General features: G+C 36.7%; 1 protein-coding gene across 1 annotated transcript in view; it reads right to left on the reverse strand.

Annotated features, from left to right (window-relative positions):
- htr2cl1 (5-hydroxytryptamine (serotonin) receptor 2C, G protein-coupled-like 1) overlaps positions 1 to 23,245 on the reverse strand; it is a 124,563-nt gene that overhangs the window by 17,540 nt on the left and 83,778 nt on the right. Inside the window, exon 3 of the mRNA XM_073837230.1 lies at positions 4,270 to 4,867. Coding sequence (XP_073693331.1) covers positions 4,270 to 4,663 — 394 coding nt within the window. The 5' untranslated portion in view covers positions 4,664 to 4,867. The remainder of the gene's footprint in view (positions 1 to 4,269; positions 4,868 to 23,245) is intronic.

The raw sequence follows: 23,245 nt of genomic DNA on the forward strand, positions 1-23,245 counted from the left end.
CAAAATGCACATAAAAACCGAGTGATGGAAACAGCAAGTTTCACAGATCTATGCTGTCGCCTGTATGCGAAACATTTTAAAAAAAGCTAATGAAAAACGATTCTATTTTTAGTACGTTGTTGTCATGTCAATGTACTTTTAAACTAAACCCACAAAAAAGTATTACTTAAAATAAAAGTAAACATTAACTAACATTAAAATAGTATATATATATATATATATATATATATATATATATATATATTTTTTTTTTTTATTCTATTTAAGCTAGTTGTTAAGACAACATTTCTCGTCTTCATTTAGTTTATTTGGAAGCCGATTCCACCACAGAATTAAAAAAATAAAATAAATACAAAAGGTAATTGCATTTTTTATATTTTCTTTGCAAATATGAGAAAAAGTCTGATTAGCAAGAAATTTACACCTCTGTGTTTACATCTCAATTCTAAGTTTACATCTTGTAAATTCTGACTTTTTTGTCTTAATTCTCAGATGATATCACAATTCTGTTTTTCTGTTTTTGTCAAGAAATAAAAAATAAAAAGGTAATTGCGAATCTTATCTTAAAAAATATAGTTTTATATCTCGCAATTCAGACTTTTTTTCTCAGAGTTTATATCTCGCAAATTGTGAGTTAACATCAGTCTATACTGCACGTAAATAAGTTGTGAGATATAAACTCAGAATTGTGAGTCTTTTACACAATTACTTTTTAATTTATTTTTTAATTCCATGTTGGAAATGGGCAGAAGTTGGTAGGGGTGAAATACTAACAAACCCAAAAACTAAAATGTAAAAACGGTCAAGACTATAAACTATACAGTGCATGCGTAAGTATTAGGCATGTTAATATTCTGGTCATATTCTTAGTTTTAAAGCACATTTTACTAATTCCAAACCACATCAATCTTAATAACCACTATTAATTTTGTATTTAATCATTTATAAGTGATATAAATATAATTGTCCATTAAGGCTGGAAGTTAAAAACTTCTTATATGCAAGGTGTGCATAATTATTTGCCATGTTTTCATTTTACAAATGAAATGAGCCAAAAAAAAAGAGATCTAACTCAGATACTCAATACAGAAATTGCAAACTGAGGGCATACAAAATTAAAAGTAGTTATGAGGATTAATGTGGTTTGGAATTGGTAAAATATTCTTGGATAAAAAATATGACCGGAATATCAACATGCCTAATAATTACGCACACACTGTAAAACTAAAAAATAATCAAATGAAAGTGACAAAAACACAACAAAATTACTAAACCTCAAATAAAACTAAAATGGACACAGAAAATATAAAAAAAAATCGAATCAATCTATGTGCATGCATCCATGGTAGTTTGTTCTCTCTCGCCACTAAATTGCCTCTTTTCCGATGCTCTGTTTGCTCTGAGGGTCTGCAGGCTGCTGTACTGATCAATATCTCTTTGTGATCAATAACGTCCTTTCCTCTCGAACTGACAAATGCAAGCTCATCATGTGCACTATCTACAGCTGACAAGCAACTAAGATCATTTAAAGGTAGGACATCTTCCGTAATCAATATGAAGGAAGTCTGAGAGAGTTCAGCTAACCCACTCATGTCCAGAGATTGGCGAGGCGACGCATCCTGAAAGAGCTCCCCCATGGACGAGGAGAGACGGACAGTGTGTGGCCCCCTATATGGATAGCAAGAGCCAGAAATACTCTAGAGCAGACAGCTCAGTTGCTCAGAGGCAGCTGGACTGGAAAACGATCTGAATTCTGCCACAGGCGATATTTCTATGGGCTTCTGAGCAAAGCAATGCCAAACAAGCTTCTGTCTCTCTCAATGTGCCCCCCACTGCCTGTCTCTCTCCTTCTTCCACTCTGTGAAGGCAGATTTCACGCTATACAGTGTTATAAAGCTATTAAATCTTGCCACCTCTGGCTTTTTCCTTTCTAACTTTGTCAGTGCTCTGTACTATACATAATTAAACTCATGTACAATCTCCCAACTAAATCAACTTAAACCCTTACTTTTTTCAAAATAGAAGTTATCATCTCTTGAGTTTTGGTGGAAAGAGACCAATTAAATGTGTTATTTAACCAGGGTATATTCTATGGTGTCATATGTATAATGAGCTGTGTTATTTGGAGGAGCAGGACTGCCTCACACCAGTGAAAAAAGCCCCTGGGTCTTAAAAGCAAATGCCACTGAAGTTATATTATGGGAAGTGTGGCTTCTCGTGATGCTATACTTTGTAGGTGATGGGGACTTTCTAATGAGATGCATTATTTTAAAGTTTGCATCCCATTTGCATTTTTATATATCCTTAAAGTCAGTGCACACTGGCCTATCCACCACTCCAAAGTGCAAATTCTGATGACATTAGCTGCGCCCCAATTCAGAAGCTGCGTCCTTCGAAGGCTGCATTCGAAGCCTGATTGCGCCACCACAGTGCGACGAAGGCTGTCCAAATTCGAAGGCTCTTTCAAACGTGGCATTGAAATACGTCCTTCATTTTCTGGACAATGAAGAACTTATGGATCCTTTGCGGCCCAGGCTATCCCGTGATTAATAGCACTATTGACGACAGGACTTTTTGAGAGAAAATGCTAATAAAATCTTTCAAGCATTTTAAATGTTCATATATCTTATTGAGATGCAATGTTATAGCTGGTTTATTCTTGTTATTATGTACATAAATGGACCAAGCTAACCCTATTTAGACAGGTTGTGAACCCTGTTTAGTTTTTAGACAGTTTAAAATCACTTTCAAAAAAATGCCAATAGAAGTGTTGGTAGACGACAAGATCAATCCTTCATAGGGTAGACCACCCTATTTCACAATGCTTGGTCCGACCATTCTGGCTTTCGCAAAGGATCTAACCTTCGAATTAGGACATAGCAATTGTCTAATGCAAATATGAGCTTGGGAATGTGGAAAATGTCAGAATATTATAGAGCATACAGATTAGAATATTTTTTTAGTGATAGCTATTCACTAAAAAACAATACTTGGTCCCTTGTTTGTCTTGAACAGTTAAACTGCCCACTGTTCTTAAGAAAAATCCTTCTGGTCCCACAAATTCTTTGGTTTTCAGCATTTTTGTGTATTTGAACCCTTTCCAACGATGACTGGATGATTTTAAGATTAATCTTTTCACACTGAGGACAACTGAGGGACTCATATACAACTATTACAGAATGTTCAAACACCCACGAATGCTCCAGCCAGAGGTGTAAACTTTTAAGCAGAATGAAAACGTGTACTTTTTAAAAAAACTTTGCTTAAATATTTTTTTTTTACATTTAGTACTACCCTTCCGAAGCCACAGAAAATACTTAGATGTTTCCCAGAAGACAAAATAAGTAAAATTTACCCTGATCTTCAAATTCAAAAAGTTTTAACCCCTGACTTTTAATGCGTCATTTTCCTTCTGAAGCATCAGTGAGCGTTTGAACCTTCTGTAATAGTTGTATATGAGTCCCTCAGTTGTCCTCAGCGTGAAATAATGGATCTCAAAATCATACAATCATTGTTGGAAAGGGTTCAAATACACAAAAATGTTGAAAAACCAAAGAGTTTGTGGGACCTGAAGGATTTTTCTGAAGAACAGCAAGCAGTTTAACTGTTTATAACAAACAAGTGACTCATGAACAAATAACACAGCTGTGGATCATCCAGGTAACAACACAGTATTAAGAATCAAGTGTATGTAAACTTTTGAACAGGGTCATTCTTATAAACTCAACTATTTTTTTCTCTTGTGGACTGTATCTAAACGTATTTTATATATATTCAGGTCAGTACTAAATTAAAAATAACATACATTTTGTATGATTCCTCTTATTTTGGTAACATAATTAACTTTTTGCAGATTCTGCAAGGTTTATGTAAACTTTTGACTTCAACTTTTGATATTTTTGCGTCATCGCATTGAATACAATAGACTAGAAAAACCCTGTTAACTTACCATAGAGGCACTATTTTAAAGTTTTAATTCATACACCCTAAAAATCAGAAAAAAATGCAGTTCTGAAAAATAGTAAGTAAATATCAAGTAAAATAATGCTAAAATGTAAATAAATAAAAATAATAATAATACAATATTAGATAATGATATTAAAAATAGTAAAAGAAAACACTGTTTAAATATGTTTTGGATATATTCATAATAATAATTATCTTCCACATTGGGTCTTTAAAAATGGGTCTTTATGGAAATCTACATTTTTATATTTCAGGATAGATATTGTCATATTTGGGGTTCATGGCATCAAAAGGTAAACTCACCATACAGGATGTTAATGAGCGAGATGGGCATGACCAAGATGCCGACCAGCATGTCCGCCACTGCGAGTGAACGTAGGAAGAAGTTTGTTGCATTCTGCAGCTTCTTCTCCAGCGACACGGCTAAAATAACCAAAATATTTCCTCCTATTGTCAGAAAGATAATCACAAGGATCAGCAAGGCCGGCCAGTTCTTTTCCTTCATCGACTCCTTTTCGACCCCATGAGGAGAGGATGAAGAAGAGGAGGAGAGATTAAAGCTGTAATCAGTCGCGAAGAAGCTCTGGTTCAGGCTTACGGTGGTATTACCAGGCCAGACCATCCAGCCAACGAGGTCTAGGGAGGATGTCGTTGAGCCAAACCCACCCAGAACTGGCCCGCCAGGTGCCCCCATCATCTGATGTCTTTTCCTGTCTCCCTGTATCAATCACCTTCCACTCATGGCTGCTGACAGCCACTTACGGGAAGAACAGTTTGGAAGTTGTTAATGTTAAAGTGATCCACTCAAAATGCTATGTGAAGGAGAAATCTACAGCGCTAAGGATATCCATAGCATTTCCTGCTGGAAGTTTCTAGCTCAGGATCTTCATGGAAACCGTATCTGTAAAACACAATGAGAGACACACAATACAGCAATTAATACCACAAAAATGCAAAGGCACTATAAAAAAACTTGAAGGTTGTGATAACTATGTACAGTACATTGTCTAAAGGATGAATGACAGCACTGTCGACTTGACTCAGTGAGAATATCTCCATCATAATATTGGAGGAAGCACAAATGATCAGTTACGGAAAGATCCATTCATTTCAGGATACCAGGGGTGCCCTGTCCCTGTGGTAATAGAGGGTAATTGAGTTCACAAGTTAAAATGATATGCTACAATCCGAGTCTCCGTGAACCTGCTGCACTGGTCTACCGAGAGCAATAATTCAGCAAATCTAAGGTTACTCGTCATTAAATTAGCTGGTATTAATAACACAAGACACCTGTCAAAGGTAATGTGATGTAATGTCATTATTATCGTGATGGACAAGTGGGTAATTGTCACTTCATACAGCCAGTCACTTTGCGCTTGAACCGAACAATGTCTAATAAGCTTCGGTAATTGCAGTTTTCACCCCATCGGTTAGGCTATGCATTATAGTAGGTGTAGAATGATGGCATGTTACGTGCGTGGGAATAACAAGTACCCAGAGTGCTCTGTGGGTACCAAAACTAACCATGTATGCTTTAATTAGGAGAAAGCAGCTGGAAATGGGCTACGTGATGAATCTCACCACTAACAGTAGGTACTGTAAGTTGATGGCTGTCATTTATCATGACTACCAAATAATATAGTGATTATTTAAATGTACATCTTTATTGGGTATAATTATCAGATTTACAGTGCCGTGCGAAAGTATTCATATCCCTTAATTTTTTTTTCACGTTTCACATGTTGCTGCCTTATGTTAAATTGCTTAAAATTTCTTTTTTCAATACAGTCCATACACCATAATGACAAAGCAAAATTTGAAAAAAAAGAAGAAGAAAAAAAAAGATTTGTCACAACCTTTGTAAATTCATTCAAAATAAAAGATGAAATAAGTACATTGCATAAGTATTCAGTACTGTACTTGGCTTGGATAAGGGCAGACGGACATTTTCAGGTTTCTCCAGAATATTTGATTGGGTTTAAGTCCAGGCTCTGGCTGGGCCACTCAAGGACATTCACAGAGTTGTCTATAAGCCACTCTTGCTGTGTGCTTAGGGCCACCTTCCTGTTGGATGGTGAACCTACTTCCCAGTCTGAGGTTCTGAATGCTCTGCACTGGGTTTTCTTAAAAGCTATCTCATTATTTTGCTGTGTTGAGCTTTTCTTCTACTCTGACGAGTCCCTCAGTCCCTGCCACTGAAAAACACACCCACAGCATAAGGCTGCCACAAGCACACTTTACTTTTGGGATGGTACTGCAGGTGATGAGTAGTGCCTGGTTTTCTTCAAACATGATGCTTGATCACAGAATCTTGTTTCTTACAGTCTGAGGGTCTATTAGGTGCTTTTTTGCAAATGCCAAGTGTGTTTTCATGTGTTTTCACTGAGGAGAGGACTGAGTCTTGCCATGCAGCCATAAAGCCCAGATGGGTGGAGTGTTGTAGTGATGACCATTAGCTTCTTGGTCACCACTCTAACCAAAGCCCTTCTCCATCAATTGCTCAGTTTGGCTAGGAGGACAGCTCAAGGAAGATTCCTGGTTGTTTCAGACTTTTTCCATCAAGGGTAGCATGCAAGAAGGAAGACTACATTTTTCTGTGAACCTTTAATGCAGCAGAATTTGAACTCAGAGTTTCTGAACTCTTCCCCAGATGTATGGCTTCTGAGTTCTACATGCAGTTTTTTTTTACCTCAGGGCTTGGTTTTTGCTCTGATATGCATTTTTAGCTGTTTGACCTTTTATTAAGATGTGTGTGACTTTCCAAATCATACCCATTCAATTACATTTCCACAGGTTAACTTCACTCGAAGTGTAGTAAGATCTACAAGCAATATGAGCTAAATTTCAGCTGTCCCAGATGAACACTTATGCAGTGGAATAATTTCAGTTTTTTATTTTTAAATTTGCAAAGATGTTCAAAAACAGTTTTTTGCTTTACTATTATGGTGAATGCAGTGAAGACTGATGTGGAAAAAAAAAACAATTTAAAGCAGTATATAACATATAGCAGCAACATAACAAAATGCGAAAAAAAGGGGGTATGAATACTTTCGCAAGGCACTTTTCATTATAGGAAAATATTGGTTGGTGCCCTCTTGCAATTTATTAAAAGGTAAGGTGAGAAGAAGAACAAAAGTATGAATCAGTAAATCAAGGTAGCACAAAGCCATTTCTCTCTAAACTGCAGAGATTGTCCCCTATAGACAGAAAATGCGAGTTACGCAGAAAAATATGACACAACCTGTCCCTGTTCCTTCTACAATGCTAAGAAATATGTTTATTCACTGCAGGGGATAGCAGTTTTCTGATATACAGACATGTTTCCCCACATCTAAAAAGAAAGCAAAATTGCAATGTTCCTCGGATGCAGCAGAGACCGCGGTAGTTCACCTCTTCTCTGGAGACTGGAGATAAAGCAAACAACAGCAAAAGTATAAGGGCCCTACAACAAATAAATCACTGGATAATCACTTCCTGTGCGACCACCTCACACATACACGTAAACACGGGAGCACCCTAAATGCAATCATATACAGGTTCAAGGAAAGTGCATAAAAGACTTGGTCAACCCTGAATCTTAATATGACACTTCAGATCCCATTGTAAAGAACACAACATCTCCTTTGGGAAACATGATGGTGGTACAAAAAATGAACACAATGGACTGCAGCTGGCTAAGAAACAATATCAGTATTAAGGGGGTCTGGAATGGTCTAAAATTAGAGGTCTGTATAGACTGACTTTCTCTCTTACTACACTGTGAACCCAAGTATTTTGACACCACACACACTTACATAGAAATATTAACACTACAGTTCAAAAGGGTCAGACTTTTAAGATTTTTATTCAGCAAGGACATATTAAATTGGTATTAAAAAAGTTTCAAAGATTATAAATAATTAACCGCTGCTCTTTTGAACTTTCTATGCATCAAAAGTATTAGTCAGCATATTAAATCCAGTCCGGACAGTAATTGTTTCTCATGGGGACGCAAGTAATTTTAAACATTTAAAGGAGCTAGTCTGTGATTTTATTGCCATCCAAATTTAGAATGCTGGTTTTTTTTTTATCCACCACCCACGTAAAAATGCCTGGCCAAATTACCTACTGTTTTTTTTTTTTTTTTTTTTACACAAACCAAGGTCATGTGGTAATTTAATCACTGTCCAGATCCACATCTGTGAGTTTACATGAAGAAATCCATTCAAAATTAAAGGCTTATCCTACTTAGTATTTTATTTTACTCGAAAAACAAAAACATATTTAGACCAATACTCTAAAAAACAAGATTATTTTTCCTACCCGACTGGCAGAAATTTTTTACTTACTTTAGGTAAAATGCACTTAATGCCCCCCAGGAAACAAGACTAAGTATCTGCCTTTTTGCTTATTGAGTAAATGCATCTTGATTTAATTTTTTTTTAGATATTTTGATTAGAAACAAGACAAAAATACTAAGTAAGATAAGCCTTTTCATGGAATGTAAATCCTTTTTGACCACTGCCGAACATTCTACGATAATTGTTGCACTTCGTTGTAATTTGCATGCACATTCAATACTGAAAAAAAAAAAACTGAAATGCTGGAAAGCATTTACAAGAATAATATTTCATAACTGCTCCAGCACAGCGAGTGGGAGCTCGCTAAACAAAAAGAAGAAAGAGAAGAAAAGCACATAAACATTTGAAATGGGTCATTATTATGGGAAAACAGTTCTATAAACCATTCAGCTTTGTTTACCTTATGTAAATAAGAGGTTGTATTAACTTTTTGCAAATCTCCACTTTTTTTAATGACATTCATAATTTTGAGAGATAAAATCGTAGAATAACAGAACTCGCTTCTCCACTGTGAATAAATTGCCATCTGAAATCTTGAGTTTTATCACTGAAGTGTAATGTAAATTTATTTTACAGATATCTACATGAGAAATCGGCCATGTTGGCGGCACTGGACATAAACAACGCCACCGAACTGAATGAAACTCGCATATTTTGCTGATTACTGCTGCTGAAAATGGTCAATTATTGTCATGTTTCGGACTGTAATCTGTTAACACATATGGAGTACAAAGTATGTATGTTGGTGAACTGCAAAAACAAGCCAAAACCTCACAGTTTTAATGAAGAGCACGCTGAAAGATGAACTCTGAGTTAACAAAGCTGATTGTGGCTCACCTGATGAGAATCCTAATCTTAGTCTCTCCAACTCTCATTCTCTCTCTATGGCTCTCTCTCAAAGCCTCTCTTTTCCCTTCAGACACCTCTTCATCATCCATTAATGAAGTGAATGAGAGTGCACTCACAAACTAAGTGAGATTCTGCATTCCAACAATGGGTAATTAGCCTCCTCAGCAGAAGCCAATCAAGTAACTGTGAATTGGGATAAATTGGCATGAAGTGGAACGACTACAGGAAACAAGGACAATGCTCAGATACCTTCCAGCGATTCAAATGTTTAATCTGGTAATGATCAGCGCTGGATTAGATTTTGGGTTCATTTGGAAAAGCTTTGATTGTGGGGAAATCTTTCCAAAGCATTCAGAGATTTTCTCATGATCCACTAAAACCACAAATAAACATTCACATTTTTGTTTTTGAATAAGAACAATATAAAATGGGCACTGCCTCAGAGTGTTTCAGACACTGACCTACATGAATGTGTTCTTAGAACCGGTTGTCTCATTTCATATTTGAATTGGAAAATGAAATGCAATTATTTTTGCATGACGGGAATCGTGGGCAGACGAATCTGCCCGAAGGAACTAAAATTTCCTCCCACTAAGAAAACTTTAAAAACCCTTTTACTTCCTGACAGAAAGGTTAAATATTCTCCTAAGCTAAATCAGAGTGGTGTGTATGTGTGTGGGTATGTGTGAAGAAAGGAGAAGAAACGAATGCTGAGTAGTTAATTAGTCCTGGTGCTGTCGACCGAGATCAACAGAGACAAATGAAGAACAGAGCAAAGCGATGCGAAACTAAGATTAGATTGAGTGACTCCGACAGCACCACTAAGTGAAGGAATCTGTATGTGTAGAATTACAAATCCAATATTACGGTCCCATTCGCTCTGTTTAGTGATATAAATGAAATGTAAACTCAGGCGAGCGAGAGTAGCCACATGTGTGCGTGGGGTCTGGCGCAAATAAACAAACAGACTTACACTGATCCCCGAGGACTCCAATAACACAATGGGCAAGCGCTAAACATATGCACATCCAGATTTCTTCTCGGCATGTGGTTGCGAAATGGACTCCGATTGTTATCCCACAGAGAAGACTCTCGCGTCTCCTAATTTATCGTTCTGTTTAACTCAGCACTGCTTTTTATAACTCAGACTATCATTTATGTCCGCAGGGCTGAATAGCGGTATACAGATTAAGAAAGTAACCAGCAGGCTTGAAAAGCCATTTGCTCAGTGCCGTTCAGTTCACCACTCTAATGGAACAGAAAATAAATTCCAGTCTCAATTTATCCTGGTTGGGAAAAAAACGTGACACAAGAACTAAAAACTTGTTTCTACGGAATGGAAGCCGTTTGTGGGTTCATTTTTCAAGTGTGCCAGAACAGCACTTGAAAATAAAATAAAACTAAACCAAACAATAAACAGCTGAACACGAACTGCTCTGCTAACTGTCGCCCTTGGCCTTTTCGTTTCACTTTATTTTGCAGTTAGCAGGGTGAAATACTTAGGACAGGCTTTGAAAGAAAATCACTAAACAAACAACAAATACTTTGTCTTTTTTATATAGATATATATTAGGCTACATGTTTCTCCACAGTCAAATTGCAGTGATTAATCTGCAGCTTGCGGTACATTGCCATTACCTGTCTCTACAATCTGCTTTCGTATGATAACCCAGACTAATGATTTGAAATCTAGTCATATGTGTCTGTTTCGCCCTGCTCTTCACATCGCTGGAGAAGGTCATTCAGATAATAACTCAACTAATATGGGAGGGCTGATACAGGAGTCACTAAAGCAGCCATAAAATTCCTGCTCTTGCAATAGTCTGGCAATTATGGAACCTAAAATGACGAGAAAGCCTTTGCTTTTTGTGATTTTCTATGGGATAATTAAAATCTAAATTCAAAAATTAGCATGCAGCATCTTGTTCCTGCACATTGAATCCTCTGTGACAAAGGTTTAGATTTGCAGTAAGCTGGTTACAAGACCATTTGACATGGCTTTTTGCTCACCCACCTGTTTTTCTTTGAATCAGATGCTAGTCACATGCTAGCCAGACAGCTAATGCGCATTTAACAGACAGAAATCAATAACTAATCGATACGGTTTCATAAAGAGCTAATACTGAGGGGAATACACACATATACTTGGAAACACAGGCACAAACATACATACAAACTAAGTATTTGAGAGCATGAGAAACCTCTCTGAACCATGAAACAGTGCTTTACTTGCTTGGATTAGCATAAGTCACTCTGACACCTTTGTGAGACAAAGCTTACCGAAAGTCTTAAGGTGTGATAGGAACACCAATCTCACTCATTAGATGATTTCCTGGATGACTGAATATGTGGACAGGTTTTTATCTGAGTGACAAAAACAACAACAACAACAAAAACTTTTTCAAATGCACCTGCTATTGTTTACCAGAACTGGTGTGGTTGATTGAAGTTTCCTTTCATATGCCGTTCCAGGGTTAACAGCTCAGGCAATGCTTTTGCCTACAGCAAAATGCATCTAATATAAGGAATATAAAAGCAGAGTTCAGGCAGCAAATTCCAAAGAACAGGTCGACGCGTGGCATTCTGGGATTTCTTCTTTGTCCTTTTCAGCATTCCATTTGAAACTCTGCATTTTTCTATTTCTTTTGTGGAAAGTCACAATGGGCATTGACATGCCTCTGAGCAGCACATCTGCCCGCCTCCAAATGATCTCTATTTACCAATAAAAAAAAGTAAAATAAGCCTTCTGTGAATTTATGCATGAGGTCAGGCTGGATTTCTGATATCAGCAATCAGCCACTCATGATCAGCTATTTCAGTGTGAGGTGGCAAAATTTAAAGTTCTCTTGGATGAAACTATCAGCATTGGTCTGATGCAAGAATCAAGCTTTTTGTGTATTACTTCTAAAATAGTTTTTAAAGTGAGAAATGAAAATGTCCTTATAATTTACTCACCCCCATGTGATCCAGGATGGTCATGTATTTCTTTCTTTCTTCAATCGAAAAGAAATTAAGGTTTCTGAGGATAACATGCCAGGATTTTCCTCCATATAATGGACTTAAATGGGTTGAAGGTCCAAACTACAGTTTCAGTGCAGCTTCGAAGGGCTCTACACGATCCCAGCCGAGGAATAAGGGTCTTATCTTATTGGTCATTTTCTAAAAAAAAAAAAAACTAATTTAGATACTTTTTAGCCACAAATGCTTGTCTTGCACAACCTCACACATTGCGTAATCAAGTGTGATGTAAACTTGGAGGCGGAAGTACCGACCCAGTGTTTACAAGCAAACGTGCAAAGAAAATCACACAGACTTTACAAAAAAGGTAAAACAACGATGTTGGTTGATTTTGATGATGGAGGAGAACATTAGATTTTGAGAGTTTTTTGCCCTAACCTACCTTTTTTAAGTACACAGACGATAAACTAACCGCGAGTGACTTTTCCAATGTGATTATGCAATGCGTAAAGACATGCATGTGCATCGCAGAGCTAGTGCAAGAGCATTTTTGGTTGAAAGTATATACTTTTTTTTTTTTAAAGAAATTGACTGATCATTTAGCTAGATAAGGTCCTTATTCCTTGTCTGGGATTGTGTAAAGCCCTTTGAAGATGCACTGAAACGGCAATTTGGACCATTAACCCGTTGGCCACTATTGAAGTCCATTATATAGAAAAAATTCCTGGAATGTTTTCCTCAAGAAACTTAACAGTCTTTGCGACTGAAGGAAAAAAGACATGAACATCTTGAATGACATGGGAGTTAGTAAATTATCAGAAAATTTTCATTCTATAAGTGAACTTCTTTAAAAAATAAAGAGAAAGAGATTCTAAAACCTATTTTAACTATTTTTTTTCCATTTTAAAAACAATAATGCTTAGCACATAAAAGGAAAAATCTGTCACAACAGGGACTGTGTAATAGTTATTATTATTATAAGGCTAAATTGGTATTTTTTAAATATGAAAATCAAATTGATATAGCAGCATCAACACATTATCCAATCACTGGAATATCCAGTGATGAAATGAAAATGCTTGAATAACTGATTTTGTGCATGCATACACAAGTATAAAACCTCTTTTTAATTTCAGAAATTAAACTATATCTGTACCTCAGGAATGCTTAAATGAGATCTCTTTGCTTTCAGTAGAATTTAGTACAGTTTAACTGTGGATATATTCAATATTGCACTCTTCCTCTAGATTTTTTTTCAGTTTAGCTTTTATTATTTTCTCTCTACTCGTAATATTACATTTTTTTTCTTTTAATTTTTGCAGGCCTTGGGGAGTGGGAAGGTTATATTGGCATCCAGGGAGACAGTCTATTGATTTCCATCTTTCTTTCACTTCTTTTAAGCTTTTCAATTCTCAATCTCTGTCTTTCTGGCACATTTCAGGAGCAGTTGGTGAAGAGCCCGTTGAGGTGCTCTATGCCCTTGACTGAGCACCATCGGCTGCAATTTCACCCCCTTCGCTCTCTTTCTCTCTCTAAGTATCTTCCCCTCCCTTTCCTTTTCTCTTCTTTTTTTCCATCAAACAGAGCAACACCTCTTGATTCTTCTTTGGGAATGGTGCTCGTTTTCTTTTTTTTTTTAGCCTTTTCATGATTTTACTCAATGTATGAGATTGCCTGTTTATATAACACCTGGGTTTTTATTTTATTTTATTTTAATCTGAACACACTCACAAACACACAACCGCTTGAAAGCACCATGTGCACCATGTGGCTGACTATTCCTCTATGAAGAGTTTCATCAGCACCTCTTCATCCTATAATCATATCTGAGTTTGTCTTTATTATATATACACCCTTCCCGACCCGCCGCATCAGTCTTTCTTTTCTCAATGAATAAACACTCATGATAATTGCCGCTCGTTTGCTATAGAAACATTCAGATGAACAATCACTGTGTGATGCTGAAGTATTTTGCTCTGCGTGATCTGTAATCTGTTTTTAGCTATTCACAATTATAACGCACTACCACAGAGAAATAACTAATTCTGCCAGTCCAATTAATGACCACTTCAATTTCTTCACTTCCTCCCGGTGACCCTGCATGCTCATTGATGAAGCCATGTGTTCGTCTATCCCTCATTCTCTTTTCCTTAAAGCTGATTCAATGACACTTGAGCTGCTTGGATATTCAAGGGCAATCAGCGAGACACCATCACCCTGAGCACTACACTGGCCTCTACAGCAAGGTTTAACCGGAGGGATGGCCTGGGTTAATGTTAACGCCGCATAGACTGACGGATCAGTGGTCTTAAGGGATGCAAGGAACCTCAGAATGCCTTCTGCTGTCCTGATTGACCCGTTCAATCATCCAGAAGTGTTCACTAGAACAAACACACAGAGTCATGTGGGGGAATGATGATGATCTGGGCAGAGCTGGCCTTTGAATGCATGTCTTGGGGCTGATTGCGTTCAGAAGCACTACCTTGCAGCGTGTTGTGGGCAGCCCATTCTGCTTTATCAAACACTGATCAAAGACACTCTTGAGATACAGCAGAAGAAGTGAGTAGGGGGGAGGGGATACATCTCTGTCTATTACAATGGGAAATGGATGAATGGATGAATGGACGGACGGACGGACGGACGGATAGATTGAAATATAGATAGACAGATAGACAGACAGATAGACAGACGGACAGACAGATAGACAGAACAAAAGACAGACAGACAGACAGACAGACAGACAGACAGACAGACAGACAGACAGACAGACAGACAGACAGACAGACAGACAGACAGACAGACAGATAGATAGATAGATAGATAGATAGATAGATAGATAGATAGATAGATAGACAGACAGACAGACAGACAGACAGACAGACAGACAGACAGACAGACAGACAGATAGATAGATAGACAGAACGAAATACAGATAGACAGATAGACAGACAGATAGACAGACGGACAGACAGATAGACAGAACAAAAGACAGACAGACAGACAGACAGACAGACAGACAGACAGACAGACAGACAGACAGACAGACAGACAGACAGACAGACAGACAGACAGACAGACAGACAGACAGACAGATAGATAGATAGATAGATAGATAGATAGACAGACAGACAGACAGACAGACAGACAGACAGACAGACAGACAGACAGACAGACAGACAGACAGACAGACAGACAGACAGAACGACAGACAGAACGACAGACAGACAGACAGAACGAAAGACAGACAGACAGACAGACAGACAGACAGACAGACAGACAGACAGACAGACAGACAGACAGACAGACAGACAGACAGACAGACAGACAGACAGATAGATAGATAGATAGATAGATAGATAGATAGATAGAACGAAAGACAGACAGACAGAATGACAGACAGACAGACAGAACGACAGACAGAGAGACAGACAGACAGACAGACAGACAGACAGACAGACAGACAGACAGACAGACAGACAGACAGACAGACAGACAGACAGACAGACAGATAGATAGACAGAACGAAATACAGATAGACAGATAGATAGATAGATAGACAGACAGACAGACAGACAGACAGACAGACAGACAGACAGACAGACAGACAGACAGACAGACAGACAGACAGACAGACAGACAGACAGACAGACAGACAGACAGATAGATAGATAGATAGACAGAACGAAATACAGATAGACAGATAGATAGATAGATAGATAGATAGATAGACAGACAGACAGACAGACAGACAGACAGACAGACAGACAGACAGATAGATAGACAGAACGAAATACAGATAGACAGATAGATAGATAGATAGATAGACAGACAGACAGACAGACAGACAGACAGACAGACAGACAGACAGACAGACAGACAGACAGACAGACAGACAGACAGACAGACAGACAGACAGATAGATAGATAGACAGAACGAAATACAGATAGACAGATAGATAGACAGACAGACAGACAGACAGACAGACAGACAGACAGACAGACAGACAGACAGACAGACAGACAGACAGACAGAGAGAGAAGCAGATAGATAGATAGATAGATAGATAGATAGATAGATAGATAGATAGATAGATAGATAGATAGATAGATAGATAGATAGACAGAGAAGCAGAACAACAGACAAGCAGAAAGATAGATAGAGAGAACGACAGACAGACAGACAGACAGACAGACAGACAGACAGACAGACAGACAGACAGACAGACAGACAGACAGACAGACAGACAGACAGACAGACAGACAGATAGATAGATAGATAGATAGATAGATAGATAGATAGATAGATAGATAGATAGATAGATAGATAGATAGGACAGACAGGAATGACCGACAGATAGATGCTGCTACAATAAAGCCAGTTACTGAAGCCTCTGATACGGCCAGCAAAAGAACAGAGAGTATGAATCCTCATTAGCAAAAAGCCTTTGTTGTAGGGCATCCAGTGCGCCCCCTGCATACTCCCTTGGCATGACAAAACAACAATAGTACAAGGACACCTTGCATTTCATTAAGGATACAACCTGTAGGGGAACATTGAGAAACCCAAAGACGACTAAGTGATTGTCCTGGTAAGTGAAGTTAATTTAATTTGTAAGGATATTCATGGGCATCTATGACCATCTATGCACTTAATATTACAGGATGAAATGAAAATGTGATTGGTTTTACACTGCATAAAGCCTCAGAGGAAAAATGTATATTGTGTTCCCTGTACAAAAAATGGAGAAACTAGGAAGATGCAATATTGTTATCACACAGTAATACCATAAATCAAATGAATACGGTAATCATTCAGTACAATGGGTATATATCAAATATACCCATTCATTTGAGATTATAACAGTGAATTTAAGCCCACTTGAAATACAAAGAGACACATCAGTTATGGCAAATAGTGGTCCCTTCCCTTCCCTTTTAGGATGTCCTAACTTGTATCTCAGTGATGTTCTATTATAAGCAGTGGCGGTTAAATAATGCCTGTCAATATCATTGGAATGGGCTGATTAATGAGTGAAGAAAAATGAAATGAATCCTTTTGTAAAGAAAGGCAGAAAAAACAATAACGTCTGGAGTGGAATCCATCGATCAGCCTGAAACAGACAGATGGTGCAGAAGATGACAAGTTTCATCTCACTCTTTGACTCTCTCTCTTTCAGTGATTTATGGCAGGTATTAATTGTTGTGATAATGGTTCAAGCCTTTGTGTGAAGATGAAAGAAGAATGAAAGACTTATCTAACATACATCAATACAAGCGCACACATACAGTACAAACGCTCAGCAGGGTTGGGCGGTGCAGGGGCCAGACACCAGGGTTGCCAAGTCTTTGCCGTATTTTTTTTTCCACAGAATTTGGGTACTTTGTAAAATGGTAGTAAGCCTTTAAGCTGCTTATGACCAATGTGCTTAATAGGTAAATTAAACAGTTTAAACAACAGTTTACAACATAGTCCAATTCCGTGGGAAAAAAAACGCAGACTTGGCAACCCAAGTTAGGGTGTTGATTTAAAAAATAGTGACTTTCTCAAAAATTATGATGTGCATTTCACCGCATTGACATTTATTTGTAAGGTGAAGAAATCTTGTAGAATTCTCTTGATTCTTAATAACCAGAAAAACAGCCATAAAGACATGTTTTTTTAATCAGGTTACAACTAATTTTTACATTTTCAGCCAATATTTACATTTTTTTTTTTTTTGCCTAATCCTGATTTCAATGTTAGAATTATGGCCAGTGCCAGAAGAAAATGCAAACAGGACAGATATTTTCTGCAGTTTTACTACATCCAAACAGATAATTACAGATTTTGTGAGAAAAAAATATATAATTTAGTTCTTTATCATTAAATTGAGCATTTGAGCAAATTTTTTCACTCCTTTGCAGACTTTAAACTAAATAATACATTTAGAATACTTAATAAAACAAAAATGTTGGACATTTGACTGCTTTTGTTATTCGGATAAATGTAGTAAAGCTTACATATAATGTAAATTCATTTTAATTTTGTGAAAAACCTTTTTAACATTTTTGACATTTTTTTTACTTTTTTTTCCACAGATGCTAGGCTGTGTAATTCATACATTTAAATAATTGATAATATACATAAAAAACCTGAAATTAGTTAATTCATTTTGACCGGTTTTGTTATTCCGATAAGTGTATTAAAGCTTATATATATAATGTGAAATATTTTCATTTTTATTTTGTGAAAAACCTGTATGTGATGGAAATTTTAAAATTTTTTTAACTCAGCATTTCTTTTTGCAGATGCATGGCTGTGTAATTCATACATTTAAATAATTTATAATACATTAAAAAACAGAAAACAGAAAAAATTAAAAGCAAAAAAGAAAAATCTGAAATTAATTAATTTTTGACTGCTTTAGTTATTGTGATAAGTGTATTAAAGCTAAATAAATATTTTATTTTTTATTTATTTTTAATATTTAATATTTCTGAAAAAGCTGTATGTGATGGCTTTTTATTTATTTATTTTGCAGATGCAATAAATAAATTAAATAATTTATAAAACATAAAAAATGAAAACAAAAGAGATCAAAAGGAAGAAAGAAAAATGTGAAATTAATGAATTCATTTTGACTGATTTTGTTATTCTGATAAGTGTAATAAAGCTTACATATAATGTGAAATACTTTAATTTTTATTTTGTAAAAAAACTGTATGCGATAAAAAGTTAACCTTTTTTTAACTTTTTTTTTTTGCAGATGCAGGGCTGTGTAATTAATACATTAAAATAATTTATAATACAGTTTAAAAAACTAAAAACAAAATTGATTAAAAGCTAGAAAAAAAACCATTTGAAATTTATTAATGAAAATTAACAAAATTAAATTAACAAAAATATTTCAAATTGCCCTGACATAACGCTTCCGGACAAACATGCATAAATTAAAATAAATGGTTGCTTCTGCACTCAGGCCACTCACTTAAAACACATCTTTGTATTAAAAATAAAGAACAAACATTTAGAGGACGTTCACAGTCTGTTTTGATTATTGCGCCATTACAATGCCCATGAATCATGAGACATTTATTTTTATTTTAATTCAGGCCGCCTAAAACCATAATAGACGTTATGCGCAACATTCTTCCGGGTTCTACAAAACAGCCTTAACTACTTCCGGCTGTCCGCTACTGGTACAGCGAAGATAGGGACGTTCTAAAACACTTAACGTGAAAAACGCTTAACGTGGCTTAAAAAACGACCAGGAAACCCCAAATTTATGTCAAACCTTACTTCTAACAAACACTAACTACTGTCAAAAGAACGAGCCCTTATTCCACAGATAAAGTGAATAATATCACGTTAAGCGTTTTCTCCCCCATGGAAGCCCATTATAAGGAAACAGCTTAACGTGGTTTAAACGTACCTCAACAGCGATCAGGGAAGACCAAATTTATGTCAAATGTTACATTTAATAAACACTTGCTGCTGTCAAAAGAATGAGCTCTTATTCCGCATATAAAGTGAATATATCACGTTAAGCGTCCCCCATAGATAAGGAAATAACGTGGCTTAACGTATATAACATTACAAATTTCTGGAGAAAATGTGATGGTAAAATTCATGACTTCTTTATTATAATTAAAATTTGACAGAAGGTACGCTAAACCAGCCTGAGTCCATGCACTATGGGGAACGCGTAGCTTGATATTATTCTCTTTATGCTGCTCGTTCTTACAAAATAAGCTGCTGTTAAAAGAATGAGCTCTTATTCGGCATATAATGTTACGCGTTATTCCCCATAGAAAAAAAAAAAAAACACGTTCTGCTGTCAAAAGAACGAGCAGCATAAAGAGAATAATATCAAGTTACGCGTTCCCCATAGAAGTCCATTATAAGGACTCAGCTTAGCCTGGTTTAGCGTACTTTAACCACGTCTTCTGTCAAATTTTACTTATAATAAAGAAGTCATGAATTTGGACCAACTTTGCGTGCCATCACATTTTCTCCAGAAATTTGTAATGTTTTACGGTAGAGAAAAAAATAGAATATTCATTCTATTCTTTCGGGACAATCGACCACACAAAAACGGAGCTGCGGTTGGCAACAATAGATTTATTTTTAAACTCTGCTGCCAAGCAGGGTGGAGAGGGACATCACTGCCTCGAATTGTTTTTGTTATTTCTAGGAAGGGGAAATATATTTGACTCTCATTACAACAGCACAAATCGAGCACAAACAAATGATAGTTTTGGTGAACATTTCTTTTTTTTATGCGTGCCAACTTTACCGAGGTCTGCGCAAAGGACTGATCATTACAGACAGCAGGATAAAATGTAGGCTACCTGTCTTAACTTTCATGCTTATTACAAAATTAAACTGAACAAAATTACAATGTTCTCAATTCGTCAAAGCGTCCACGTTAAACTGACTTCTATGTGAAATAATTAACGCTTAACGTGATATTATTCACTGTATATGCTGAATGAGATCTCATTCTTTTGACAGCAGCAAGTGTTAATTATATGTAACATTTGACATAAATTTGTTTTTTCCCAGTCGTTGTTAAGATACGTTAACGTTAAGCTTTTTTTGTAATGGAATAGGGGAGCGATTACTTTATATGCTGAATAACAGCAGCAAGTGTTTATTATATGTAACATTTGACATAAATTTGGTCTTCCCTGATCGCTGTTGAGGTACGTTAAACCACGTTAAGCTGTTTCCTTATAATGGGCTTCTATGGGGGAGAAAACGCTTAACGTGATATTATTCACTTTATCTGTGGAATAAGGGCTCGTTCTTTTGACAGTAGTTAGTGTTTGTTAGAAGTAAGGTTTGACATAAATTTGGGGTTTCCTGGTCGTTTTTTAAGCCACGTTAAGCGTTTTTCACGTTAAGTGTTTTAGAACGTCCCTATCTTCGCTGTACCAGTAGCGGACGGCCGGAAGTAGTTAAGGCTGTTTTGTAGAACCCGGCAGAATGTTGCGCATAACGTCTATTATGTTGTGAAAGTGTGAGAGTGTGTTTGCTGAGGAATGTTGTGAGATACTATGGTAATTAGGATTTGTTTGTTTGTTCGGAAACTTTACTTGCTGACACAAATCCAATAGCTTTCATTGCCCACACACAGACCCTGCGAATAAATAAATAAATAAACGAGCAAACAAATAAATGGATAGAGAAAGTGGGCTGCTTTAGTGCTGAAATTCCTACATCTCTTTGAGTTCTTTCACTGAACTAGCCACTTGAAAGCACATATAATAATTTATCAACACGAAGGCTTTGACACAGTTTGCGTGTTCTGCCTCATTTCGAACACATAACCAAGGCCGTTTCTGCACCCGCCGCCGCTGCTTTTGACTCTGCGCTGACCATTCAGCTCTGAAGAAAACCTTGCATGTTTAGAGCTTAGTTCTTCGGGCTACCTGTACTGAAGTGGAAAAAAGCTGCAAATTCTTCAACGGAATTTACAGACGAGCCAAATGTCACTGAATTCAACACTATTCTGTCCAATTGCGGCCCTTCGCAGCTAAGATTAAGCCTTAATCCTGCTCTCAGTTACACAGTCACACATCCACCTATGTGTCAAGCTACCGTATGGATTTTGGCTTTGTGGAAATGAAGTACTGAGGGAGGGCGAGAGTCTTTGTATATTGTCTTTTCGCCCTCTAAACAAACAAGAAAGTAAGCAAGAGTGGCAAGTGCTCATTTTGAAAAAGCTTTCTGTAATAGTTTGTCCTAACAGGGTCCCTGAGAGTGTTTATGGGATTGTGTAGTTCTGTCATCCTCTTCACCTCTTTGAACCTCCCTCTGGGGTTTTTCACAGAGTCTTTGCTCTCAGATGCTCCTCGAGTTATTCTCACTTCATAGTTTCCATGAACACTGTCAAGGGAATACTGAATGTACTGCCATTAGGATGAAAAGAGGGTGGAAGAATGAGGAACATTAAGATAGCTTTGTGCAACAGCCTTTTCATTGTTCTTGCTCATCATTATTCTGAATGCAGCATTCGCATAATTTAACTTGTGATGTCTGTCATTTGGTCACATCGGCACGACGGTCATAAACTGTGCAGAAGCGTCACTCATTTTTTCAGTCAGGCATTTTCGACCGTCCATTCACTTATTCATCACTCCCTCATTTACATGCTTACTCATTAACTTGCTCCCTCGGTCATTTGCATATTAATTAATTCACACATGCTCTCATAAACTCATTAATTCACTGACTCACTCAGTAAACCGCTGATTCATACTGTCATTAATCCATCCAGTCAGTTGTTTTCTCACCCGTTCCTTGAATTTCATGCTCTCTCATTCTTTGACTCACTCACTGACTTATTTAACCCTTTCATTCAATTAATCATTCAGTGACTGAATCACTCATTGAATCACTGTCATTCATATCTAATTTTCTCACTTGCTCCTCTATTCACTGAATTAATTATACAATGGATATATAATTTCTAATAATATATAATTCATTTAGAATATGCGTAAATTAAATATAAGATTTCCTAAATATTATTTATCATTTAATTAAAGAGTATGCATTCTTTTATTTATTCATTCACACTTTTCAACATTCATTCATTCCACAGATATTTTCCCACTTGCTTCTCCGTTCACATGCTTACTCTCTTAAAGGGATGTTCACCCCAAAATGAAAATTTGATGTTTATTAGCTTACTCCCAGGGCATCCAAGATGTAGGTGACTTTGTTTCTTCAGTAGAACACAAACAAAGATTTTTAACTCAAACTGTTGCAGTCTGTCAGTCATATAATGGCAGTCAATGGGCACCAAATCTTTAAGAGTAAAAAAACATACACAGACAAAACCAAATTAAATACTGTTTAGTTTCTTGCACAGACCAATCGTTATGTGTCTTAAGACCTTAATGTATCGTCATGAGCCGCAGGGTTTAATTTGGTTTTATCTGTGTATGTTTTTTTACTCTTAAAGATTTGGTAACCATTGACTGCCATTATATGACTGACAGACTGCAACAGTGTGAGTTAAAAATCTTTGTTTGTGTTCTAGTGAAGAAACAAAATCACCTACATCTTGGATGCCCTGGAGGTAAGCAGATAAACATCAAATTTTCATTTATGGGTGAAGTATCCCTTTAAAGCTGCAGTCCAT

This window comes from Garra rufa, chromosome 3 (assembly GCF_049309525.1).
Source record: "Garra rufa chromosome 3, GarRuf1.0, whole genome shotgun sequence".
In the NCBI taxonomy this organism is placed as follows: Eukaryota; Metazoa; Chordata; class Actinopteri; order Cypriniformes; family Cyprinidae; genus Garra; species Garra rufa.